The sequence below is a fragment of the Mytilus trossulus genome, chromosome 11 (genome assembly GCF_036588685.1).
Source record: "Mytilus trossulus isolate FHL-02 chromosome 11, PNRI_Mtr1.1.1.hap1, whole genome shotgun sequence".
In the NCBI taxonomy this organism is placed as follows: domain Eukaryota; kingdom Metazoa; phylum Mollusca; class Bivalvia; order Mytilida; family Mytilidae; genus Mytilus; species Mytilus trossulus.
In genome coordinates, this window is record NC_086383.1 from 60,126,822 (window position 1) to 60,139,149 (window position 12,328).

General features: G+C 32.7%; 1 protein-coding gene across 1 annotated transcript; it reads right to left on the reverse strand.

The window, feature by feature from the left end:
• Nucleotides 1-533: 533 nt before the first annotated feature.
• Nucleotides 534-10,371, reverse strand: LOC134690208 (uncharacterized). The gene is made up of 8 exons (XM_063550184.1): nucleotides 9,571-10,371; nucleotides 7,619-7,841; nucleotides 6,684-6,788; nucleotides 5,297-5,695; nucleotides 4,776-4,880; nucleotides 2,830-3,195; nucleotides 1,799-2,101; nucleotides 534-1,369 (listed from the first exon to the last, which is right to left on the reverse strand). Exons 1-8 carry the CDS (start codon nucleotides 10,369-10,371, stop codon nucleotides 534-536), a joined length of 3,138 nt encoding a protein of 1,045 aa, XP_063406254.1.
• Between the last annotated feature and the right edge of the window lie 1,957 nt (nucleotides 10,372-12,328).

A 12,328-nucleotide genomic window follows, 5' to 3' on the forward strand; every position in this document is an offset into this window, starting at 1 on the left:
CTTTTAGGGTTGCGAGTGCAACTTGAATTTAAGGGCTGCAATCATTTTAAGATTACTTGAAGATTCGCTCTTAGCAGATAAGATGATCGCATGCAGGCACTAAGATTGGTTTATCATACTGGCCAAGTCGGTTTCACCCAAACAACTTGCAATTAAGTTTGATCGAAAGTCGGGAACTACTACAATTCAGTATACTTACGATATATCTTATAAAATATCCGTTTCACATGATGTTTTAATTGTGTTCTAGTGTCTGTCTGTTAATTATTTTTGTTCATTTAGCCATGTTAATATTAACGCCAGTTCGTTTTCGACTTATGAGTTTGAATGTTTCTTTTGTGTCTATTTATTTGCATTAATAAAGCAAAAACTGTTATCAATATCCGAATCCTTTTTTTGACATCACAAACAGCTCCGATTAGAATTTTGTTGCATATTTATTATTTATTATTTATAACACATTCTTATAAAACATTCAAAATAACTAAGAAATAACTCCGTTTTTACGAATTTAACATTGAAATCCCAGTATATTAATTTGTCCAAGCTGTTCTCTTCTTCCAAAACGGTCTACTCGATCTCTTTGATTTTTTGCTTCTGTTTTTTTCTTTTCTTTTCTGTCCATTAGAAGAAGCTGTTATTATTCTATCCCTCGTGTTACTCTTGTCTGCATTATTTGATTTTTCAGATGAAACGTCGCGAACGCCTTTTCTTTCTGTAGTGTAGTGGTTCACTACCGACCCTTGTTCACTAGCCTTGTTCTCACCTTTGCTATGAACACCTTCATCCTGTTTACTTCTTTTTATTGAACTGTCTCTCGTTCGTGTTCCCCGCTTGTCGGCTGAATCATAATTTCCGTTGCTCTCTCTTTTTAGAGACGGTTCTCTTTTCTTTGTATCTGGTCGTTTTAATGACGAATCTCGCTTCCGAATGTCACTTTTTATTTCCTTTGTATCTGGTCGTTTTAATGACGAATCTCGCTTCCGAATGTCACTTTTTACTTCCTTTGTATCTGGTCGTTTTAATGACGAATCTCGCTTCCGAATGTCACTTTTTATTTCTTTTTTGTCTTTTGTTCCGTTAACTCGTTTGCTTCCATTTAAACCGTTGTCAATATTAGATTTTTCAGTGTTCTCTGTCAGCGTGGTTGTTTCTTCTTTCTCTTCGACGGGATTCTCTTCTATTTTCTTTTCTTTTGTTTCTGTTTCCTGTCTATGGTGTTTATTCAAATTATCCGTTGAGCTGTCTGCTTTAGATAATTTTGAATCGTTCGAAAGTTGAGTCGACAGCTTGTGTTTCGGAATAGAACGCGGAGTTAACTTAGATTTTTCTTCTGTACAAGTAGCCACGACTTCTGATTGTTTTACAACTGAAATAAACAGTAATACATGTACCATATGACGTCATCGAATGGTTGCTTCTCAATTGATTATTATCGATGGAAGTGAACAGCAATATTTCTAAGTACTTGTAAATGCTTTTCGGTTTGGAGCAAATAACTGATAAGAACTGAAAATAAATTACTTTTCACAAGACATGATGAAAAGGAATATTCTGCAACATGAAACGCAAGATACGTGAGTACACACATGTGTTTAAAACTAACTCAGCAAACCACACATCCATAATATAAGATGAATGTCACCTTAGACATAACTTAATATTTTGTTTGTTTTTATTTAAATATATATCTTTTAGTTCGCCCCGTGTGGCAAAATTCAACCATATCAAACGCATCAGAATTGCGTAAAAGAAAATCTAAAAAATATTTTTTTGTATTATATTTGAAATATAATACCTTTGTTTCGACTGAGCAACACAGATTCAGGGCTCTCAACTTTTGGACTTGTTCCTGCTAAGTTTTCAGCAGTAATTCGGAAGTAATATTCGTGGCTGGTCAGCAGGTTAGTCACCCGATACATCCTGTCGCTGGGATCAGCGACTCCAACCTTCATCCATTTCTTCTCGCCAAGGTCGTATCTCTCAATGGGATAGCCTGTGATATTTACCCCTCCGTTCGTTAATGGCTCCTCCCATGTCAGAGTAACGGAAGTGGTTGTTATATCCGTGACTTTAAATAACCTTGGTGCTGTTGGTGCCGCTGTAACAAATCATGTAAGATACAATTTAGACATATATGAGATAACAGTATAATTGTATTTAACGATTTGTGGCATATTTAGACGATTAGCTGGTCGCAAATTCTGTTTAAACAATGCTGGTAAAAATATGCATTTATCTATGTACATTGTACAATGATTTCATATTGTAAGACTTACTTCAGTTTTATTCGTTTTATTCACGACGGTTCATATTTTTCTTTGAAATTTAACTTGTAAAAAGGTCCCTTTGTAGATCACATGAAAAATATAAATGACCTCACGTCTGTCGAAATTAAATTTATGATTTTGAAAATTTGATTTCCTACATTTCTAAAAGCTTAATGAACACGTTTATATTTGTGAATATTAAGAACTCTTTATCATGTATAAAATATCATATCAAAAAGGGCTAGACCAGTAAATATTTAGCAAGCGAAATATGCAACAGTCATTTAGTTTCAAAGATTTTATTTGTTGTATCCTTTATTAAAATTTTGTTTTTGCTAATTTTTAGTTCCTTTTCGGTTGTGCATCAGTTCGACAACGCGAAAGTTTGTAAATATGTTTTTAATTTTCAAGTAGTGCCGATCAACTTTAACGACATCTGAATTGTTGAAATAAGAATCTGGTAAAGGAAACATTGCACAACTTAAATTAATAATTCAATCAATAATGCATTTGATAAAAATAAAAAAAAAACCACCTAAACAATCTAAAAATGACTCACCTGGCTCCGGTAATCCTTTACATTCTACTTCTGGTATACTGAATATCACATCAACATATATGTTAAACGAGGCGTTGCCGAATACCTTTTGAACTTTAACTTCTTCAAAGAGTTTATCAACAAAGGTTTTTATGTCCTCATATCTGAATTGGTCGTGGAATTCTTTAACAGCGGCTATATTACTAAATGCAATAGTTATGCTAGATTTTCCCTGGTCACAAGTAACTGAAGCCACGCCCTCTTTTGCAAGCAATGTCTTAAGATTGAGGTTCTTGTCATTCAATTGGGCACTGAATTTATCTTCCATGACGTGATCTACCTTGGTTCCCTTTTTGATAGTGAGGTCTACTATTATACACTGAGGACCTGTAGAAAATAGACCTAATAAAGAATCACATTGTGTTTGTGTTCAATTGGCCGTTTCAGAATCTAAAGCATCATGGGTAATTTCATTGTTCGTACCGCAAAATGAAAATAACGCCACGTCAATGGTTGAATTTTCATTGTTTATGACATTTTTAACCACTCTCGACGTTTTAGTGCACACTTGAAAAAATATTACCCAGGATGCATTAGATTCTGAAACGGCGAATAGCAAATCTCTGTAACCACAAGCCACACAGGAGGGTTGGCACGCATTGCCCCGATTTTTCGGAAACTCAACCTTATATGTAGCATTTATTTAAGGGGGCTCCTGGGTATAAATGATTTTTTTTTTTTTAATATAGGATTTGGCTATATTTTTTCATAAATGAACTTTATCCTATACTTAATAGAAAAATGAAATAAAAAAATGGGGTCACCGTTCATTTAAGCTAAAATCTGCCTCTGGAAGAAGCATACATTTTTGTTAATGTCCTTTTTTCTGTTGAACTAATAGGAGAAAAAGAGGAAATATCGAAATAAAAAAATAACCTAATATAAGAAATCGCTTAAATTTTACAATTACTTTGTTTATGTATAGCTTATTTGAAAACAATAATAAAAAATGTAGGTCACCGATGAGTTAAAAAAGATATTTCAAATTTAAGGCAAAAAAATGGCATTTTTGCACCAAAGGGAGATAATTTGGAGCTTTTTCAATTTTTAAAATCATCTTGGGCGAAACCAAATCATTTTTTGGGGTTGTTTTTGGTACCATATCATAAAGTAACAACTAATAATGTAATAAATAAAATTTGTAATGAAAATATTAAGGTTTAATTTTTTTCTAAAATTTTTGTACCCACGAGCCACCTTAAATGAAACAGTTACGAAAAAGGGCACACAAGTGTTGGTTGGATATGGGGGCTCATGGAAACCTATTCGATGGTTTCCACGATGACTTAGGGAGTTTTGCATTGAAAAATCTACTGCTTTGAAGTCATTCTGAAGCAAAACCAGATTTATTTTAATGATAGTTTTCCTGCAACTTTGTCTGTGGTTACAGATACATGTAATTGATATTGATACTTCAAAGTTATCTTAGAGTTGAACACGTCAGTCTCTTTACGTTGTGTGCTTTACTGGCTAAGTAGTTATTTTGGTGTTTGTTTGAATCTTTATACTCAGTTTGTTTCTTTTGTTTTTTCAATATCCATATTATTTTCAGGTTAAGTTCAAGTAACGTGTAATCAAATCGCAATGTTGGTCTTGAAATTTCTTTTAAAATTTTGCGTTTCTTAATTGCGCTAATCATTTCAGAATTATCATTATAATATTCTCAAACTAAAATGACTCTGTTATTATATGAAAAAATGTTTATACTTTGAGAAATTTCTTGGATTATTATTATTATACATACTTTTTGAACTAAAATTTTTCAATTTATAACGTTTTTTTTCCTTTTTTGCAGGAGTGATGAAAACGCTGACGTTTTTTTGTTATCTTTTTTTCTATTTATTTTTCAGGTAATAGCAATCTCGTGAATTATTTCAAATTCGATCAGTTGATATATATATGTATACCTTTCACAGAACTATCGTTGTTTTTACCCAGGAAATACTTCTTCACGACGAAGGTCCGTGGGCCTTCCTTCCATTTGTACGGAGAGGGTCTGGAAGTGATGACCTCTAAAAATGAACAAAAAATATTCAGGTATATACATACAAAAAATTGTAATGTTAAAGAACCAAAAACAAATTGAACTAGAAATGTATACATGCACATCAAATATACTGTATATTTAAGCTACACTACTGAGGAAAGCACTACTTGTACTAACAGTTTTAATCATATTTTTCAGGTTTAAAGAAATTGATCAACCAGTATTTTTGTACTCAGACTACATGTATTTGTTTATATATATATCTTTTTTAGTTTCCTTTCACAGATTTCAATCAAGAGTAAATCGCTTCAAATGTAAGACAGAATTTTCCAAACATTTGTTATTTAAAAAAAATATATATTGTTTTTTTTCGAGTTTTTTGCTCCAGACCTTTGTTCGTTATTCTTTATTCTGGTAATCCCATATGTATTGTATAATTACCTCCTGCTAATGAACTCAATGCAATGTCCGAGCCACGGCATCGTATATCTAACATAACTGTGGGGTCACCACCCCCGGAAATACACAGACATCCACCTTTATGAAGGTGTGATTTCACCTGCTCGCTCTGAAAGACATTTGAAACTGTTTTTTTCCAAACCGGAACTTTAACTGTTTCCATAAGTTTCCTGTATCCCTGTTCTGTTGTTTCTATGGGAACAATAAGAAAACTTCGATCTTTAAATGCAAGTGTTGCTATGCCAGCTAAATGAAGGTCTGTTATCAACTGATCTCTTAATTTCGACGAATCTAAAGCTTTAATGGCGGCAATTTCACCCTCTGGAAATCTTTCGTCACCTAATAAAATCTTCAGTTTTGCCTCAACAACAAATTTTGTAGCTAAAAAGATCAGATTAAGAAATTATGTTTAAATCATATACATCCTGTTCAGAAGTAGATTACAAAAGAAGCGTTTTTAAACGAGCTCACATACATGACATTCATATTCAAAGAGCGTTGAATGAGTGAACTAACTAATGTTTTTCCTCAGTCACAGCTTTTAAAAACTTTATTTTACGAAGACTACATGTAGAATGTTATTTAGTTCCATTCCATATATTCATCACTATGCAATATGGGTTTTGCTCATTGTTGAAGGTTGTACAGTGACCTATAATCGTTAACTTCTTTGTATTTTGGTGGAGACTTGTCTCGTTGGCAATTATACCATATCTTCTTATTTTTCTATTGTAAAGAAAACGGACGTGTTGTATTTGACAGAAGAATAAAACATTTGAAAGTCGTACACATGATATGTAAAGGAATGCAGTTCCGGACGTAGGTACAATGTATTTGTCAATCATTTTACTTTTTACATTGTACAATGTATTTGATTCAGCGAAATTTCAGCATAATTGATGCCATATATATAATAATAGATTTATTTACCAATTTTGTACCAAGTCAGGCACTTGACAGTTGTTAACTATTCGTTTTTTGTGTCTGATCTTTTGGTTTTGCCGTTTGCTTAAGAACTTTCCGTGTAGAATTTTTCTCGGATTTTTTTTTGTGATTTTACTTTTTAGATGTTTTTTTTCCTGAATTGTGATTAAATCATAAGGCTCCACGTTAAAGACTACACTTTGACCTATAATCATTATTATATACTTTTTATACAGTGTTACTTGTATAAAGAGTTTGTTTCATTAGCACTCATACCGCATCTTCTTATTTATATCTTATAGAAAATACGAAAATCGTTTCAAGTAATGAAAAATGGTGAACCAGTTTACCATTTAAACGTGCATTCTTAAGTTCGATCATTTGTGTCATGTATTCTATGGCAATATATACATTTGAAACACACATAACAATATATTAAGCTTACACTTGGTATATACATGTAGTTGACCCTGGCAGTAAAAACTCAGGACAAACTGGACGCCGTTTTCATTCCAGCGGTCAAGAGAAGGAATAGATAGACCAATAGATTCTGCAAATGTAAAATAAAAAAAATATAGCTGATCTAGAAATACTCTGAATTTATTTTGTATCCTGAATAAACATATTAACACTACATAATGAAATTGTTATATATTGATCATATTTATATGAAATACATGTACTTATTACTAAGTATATTAATAAAACAAGTCCAATATGTATTTGCTTGTACAATTGTTCGAAAACATATTGAAAAACTCTTTGAAAAGCGATATACAAGTAGATGATAATTCCTTTATTTTCAATGTTATCACCTATTGTATACTGTTTTCTCATTTTTCTGAATAAATTAGAGTAATATATAACTACTTTAACATGGTTATATAGATGTATTTAATTAACTTAAGATAAATTAGTAACAAGTCAGGATTATGACTGATGCTATCCATTTGTTTGAGCTTTTGATTTTACCATTTGAATAAGGATTTAGAATTCAGTACTTTTATGAATTTACTATTATCTTTTTTGTATTTTTTTGTTATTTTTTTTAAATGTAATATATAGTTATTTGAGTATATCTAAATCGTTACATGACATGTTTTGACTTCATTGGTTTTTTCATATTCAATCTAAGCAAGTAACACGGCGGTAGTCACAAGAAGAATCGGAAATCTAGATACTTTCGGAATAACTGAGGTCCCAGCGTTTTTCTGTCGAAAACGATGAACCCAAAATTCGTTTTCTGTGATTTTTTAACTATTTTTGTCTTTTGTTTTATTTCCGTTTTGTGCTTTAATGACTAAGCGTTTTTCTAGTTGTATTTTCTCCTTCCCTTTACGTACGCAAACATTTTTATCTAAGTAAAACTATAAGTTCTACCTATATTAAACGGTTGACTAAATCTTGGAGTGAGAACGGACAGGATATTGAGAACTGTTTTAAGCTTGGTTTTCTTCTTTGTTATTCCTTCCAAATCCGAAGCTAATTTTTCTAGCTCCTCTTTGATGTCTTTCATGTCATGAAGTTTGTTGCTGTCATCTTCTGCTAACATTTTCAATTTTGCTAGAATATCTTTTGCTTTCTTTGTTTCACCTTGACCATTCTGAAAACATAAAAATACCGTAGGGGCATTAAGGCCTAGTTTTGGCCCAAAAAAATAAAATGTTTGATGACTATTTCAAATTGACACATAATGTTTAGACATGCATACTGTAGGGTCAATAAATATAAATAAAAAAACATCAATATTTTAATCTGATGACGTCACAATTACGTCATAATGTGTACTATTTTCACAAAAGCAATGAAAAATACAGAATTTATGCAGTTTTCTATCCTGATTTCCGTTGTGGAAACAACCTGCGCAGCCGAGAAACAACACAATAATTTAACAGAAGCTTTATTATAACTATAGGCATAATCTCACCAAGTATAAAGTTGTTTCTTGGGTGCGCACATACTTTTTCAATCTAAATATACTTAAAATTGGATGGAAAAACAAGGAAAATTACGAAATTTAACAAAATATGCAAATTAAGTCATGATTTGTTGCCATGGTAACTTGTTTGATGTCAATTTTTTCTTCTTAGTATACTACCTTATACCTTAGTCAAGTTTTCAGTAATATAAGAGTATGTATGATAACTTTTAAATTTGCAGTAATTTTTGGGCCAAATAAGGGTCTTACTGCCCCTACTCCTTTCAGATTATAATTCTAACTACGAGACGGAAGAAACCAAGAGAACAATTCAACATGATTAGTCGTAACAAACTGGTAACGCCATGTCAACCTCCCTCAAATAAAAAAAACCCCCAAAAAAACCCAAACAAACAATAAAAAAAAACCTCAGAAGCAAACACAAAACGACGGACGACGAAAGAACAAACCAGTTCAAAGAAACACTTCAAAGAAACTAAAGACTTAGCAACGCGAACACCACCAACACTGGGGAATGATATGAACATTACAAATTCTTTTTTTTTTTAATAATTATGCAAAGACGTCGACTTTATTGTGCTTTCCAAGTTTTCTAAGAGAATAAATGTCCAACAAACAGCACATAACAAATTTGTTGTCGCTGTGTGTTAAATGAATGTGCTGCATATTTCCTAACTTCCAGTGATAAATATTTCATCCATATTTAAGACAAAACCAATTGATTTCAAATCATAAACAGTGGTTCGACAGAAAGAAATCACAAGACATTTGAACAGTTTCTGTAAAAGAACGATATATATTTAGGTGCCAGGGGCGGATCGAACAAACTTTTTATAAGGGGCCGGGGGAGGCACTGACTGACATAAGGGGAGGGGGACTACAGACATGCTTCAGTGATTCCCTATATAATCAACCAAAATGTTTATTCCCACAAAAGGGGGATTGGCCTCCCAGCCCTCTCTTCCCCATGATCCGCAAATAGGTGCAGACAAAACAATTAAAAATTTTATTCAGCGGAAAGGAGAATGACAAGAGAAAAAAGCAATAAAAAAACTATTCAACACATGTAAAAACATAAGCAACGAGAAGACAAAAATAAAACAGTATGCATTACATATTATTGTTTAAATCTTCGTACTTTGGTCTCTGGTAGATATTTGCAATCATAGCTACCATATTCACCAAGTCTTAAACAAACCACTACGAAGAAAAAACTAAAGTCTGAGTAAACCAAACCCACCAAAGCCGGGGATTATTTCATGCTCTCTGAAAGGATTATCACATCATTAAAGTGCACTGAGTTTGCTTTTGAGTCTACATATTTTTGTTTGTTTGGTTGTGTACTTTACATTTAAAAAAAGGTGACAGAACATTGCTTTCTTTAAAACATTACCTTTAATAGCGGTTTCAGTTCTTTCACAGCCTTCCTGATATCAATATCACATAAATACCAGCGTTTTATAATGCCTAGATAAGTTATTATTTCCTCCTTTGTCATAGTTATGATTTTCAAATTCTTCACCATATTCTTTATACGGTTTTCAACATCTCGTCCTAGTTCTCGCGTGACCGTGAGTTTTGCCAAAACTGCACCAACAGCCTCGTATTCAGTTTCGAACTTGGCATCTGTTATTTTCGCATCTTTAGCATAATCGTACATTATATCCCGTCTCTTTTCTAATTTCTGAATATCCATTAATACATCACCTTTGAACTGGCAAGTATGTATGACTAAAATATGCAACATTATGATATCAAGTTCAAGTGAGTTCACTCCATTTGCATTACTTGTCGGATATAAAACGTCCCACTGTAGTGGCGATATAACTTTTCCTTGATACAAATCGAACAGTGTTTGATAATTCGCAGGAAATTTCAAATACGCCGATAAGTTTCCATTTGCTGTCTGTTTAACTTTTTCGTCGAACAACACGCGGAGGATTATAGTACCCCCTTCAATCAGTAGTAAACCGGTTCGTCCCCAGTTTTGATTTTGTTGATTCGGCCCTTTATTAACCTTGCCATCGTCAGCAGTTCCTGGGGCCTTTCCGTCGAAAAATCTGACTTTGTAGCTTTCTTTTGTTCGTGCTGACTTAATGGTCTCTTCCTCCTCCTGGTAGTCACCATTGATGCATGTAGAGGTAGTGTTTTCAGTCCGGGCCGTCCCTACAGTCTCGGAAGTCCCAAAAGACATTACGGGTAACTACAGAAAATAAAAGCGAAAGCGGTAAACGAATGAATGTATTAATGAATTTCAAAGAAAAAAACTTACAAAAAACAACAACAACAATGAATAATGTCAATGTAATTTTAATCTGTAAAGTGTATTAGTAGATTTTTTTCACTTGATTAGGCGGGGCTTAAGATGTTCGCTTATTTAAGATCAGTCCATCTATAGACATGAGTTTTGGGATATTATAAACTCGTCATTGAAGTGTCCAGTTATTTGTCCCATATCATACACTAAGTTCATTTGTATAATTTTTATGCGTTTGGTGACACTAATAGGTGATTAGAATTCAATAATAATTATAACGGCAATAATTCTTATCACACACATCTTCAAATAGACTGTATTTATGCAAATTAAAACATAAGCGCCTCCCGATCAGTTGAAATAACATAAGTAATATGTTCATAGAAGCTTTAGACTGGTAACTGACGAGTAGGCATTTTTAAAACGCTGGTTCGTTTTAGACCTGTTTCGTCCAAGTTGCGCGGCCAAGGTGTGACGTGTATAAAGACATTCTTTCGGACTCAACCCAGGGGCGGATCCAGCCATTTTAAAAGGGGGGTTCCTAACCCAGGACAAAAACAAAGGGGGGGGGGGGGAGGTACAACTTCATGTCCCCATTCAAATGCATTGATCGTCACCATAAAAGGTTCAAACCCCCGGACCCCTCCCCCTAAATCCGCCACTGCAACCCTATATTTCCCTTTTTTATTTGCACCAAACACCACCCAAGATTCTCTCCCCCGATCTACATAATTTATTTATAGTCCATAGTTTTGTTCCGAACTTAGAAAATAAACAACATCTGCTACAGGAAATAAAATCAAATTAAACGAAATCCTTGTTGCGAATTCATCGTAAAGACAATGAATACAAAGAAATATGTAATACAAATTAAAAAATAAATATAAAATAATCTCTATTGCCGGCTTACTTAAATTCATATGAACTTAGAATTAAATGGAATTTTTAGACTATCATTAGCAGTGTGTGTGATTTTTTTGGGGGGCGTGGGGGGTAGGAGAAGAGATTGGAGGGTATTCATTAAATTCTGACTGTTCCCCTCATTCAAGAAGTCATTTGCATTGAAGAGAGTGGACACCAAACTTGCATTCTATTATTACATGTTTAATGCCATAAAATGATATTTTCATATTCTATATTTTTTTTCATATTTTGTTCAACCCTTCGGAATAAAGATATAGAGTTCTTTTAATCAATTATAAAAAAAACTATTTATAAGGAAATAATTGAGAAAATAATCGTTTATCCTACCTTAATTTCGACTTTTATATATTACAGTCCATGTTTTATTGTACAAATTTTGTCTTTAAATAAAAAGTCAGAATGATATAGTGAAAAGAATTTACCTAATTATCGAAACGTAAAATAGTTGTCATTTAAAATGTATTTTGATATCATATGTAGCCTTTGAAAGCTGGTCAATCGTAAAGATCCGCAACAGTTCATACGAAAGCAACAATGAATATAGTCCATACTTTTAATACGAAAATTAATTAGCATTAAAACTTGTTAGCCTAGTATGCGAATAATATATATAGCGATAATTATTTATTTTGACCTTTGATTTTTACATTCATTTTAAAAGTCGGACAGATGCACACCCATGAAACACTTAATATTGCGTTTCTTAATTGTTTTTAGTTATGTAAACTATAAATATAAGGGTATACTAAGTGCAAATCAACTGTGTCACAAGACAATAGTAATGAAACATTGATTTATTAAGTCACATTGACTTGCGACTATTGAAAATTTGAAAAGTTATGAGTATCCATTTTGTAAACCTCATTCCAAAATTATGGGTGAAACCGTCCTAACAACGTTTATGAATGTTTAACAAATTTGAGAATTAGAATTGACCTTAATTTTCTACAGTAAAATCATTTGTTGAACT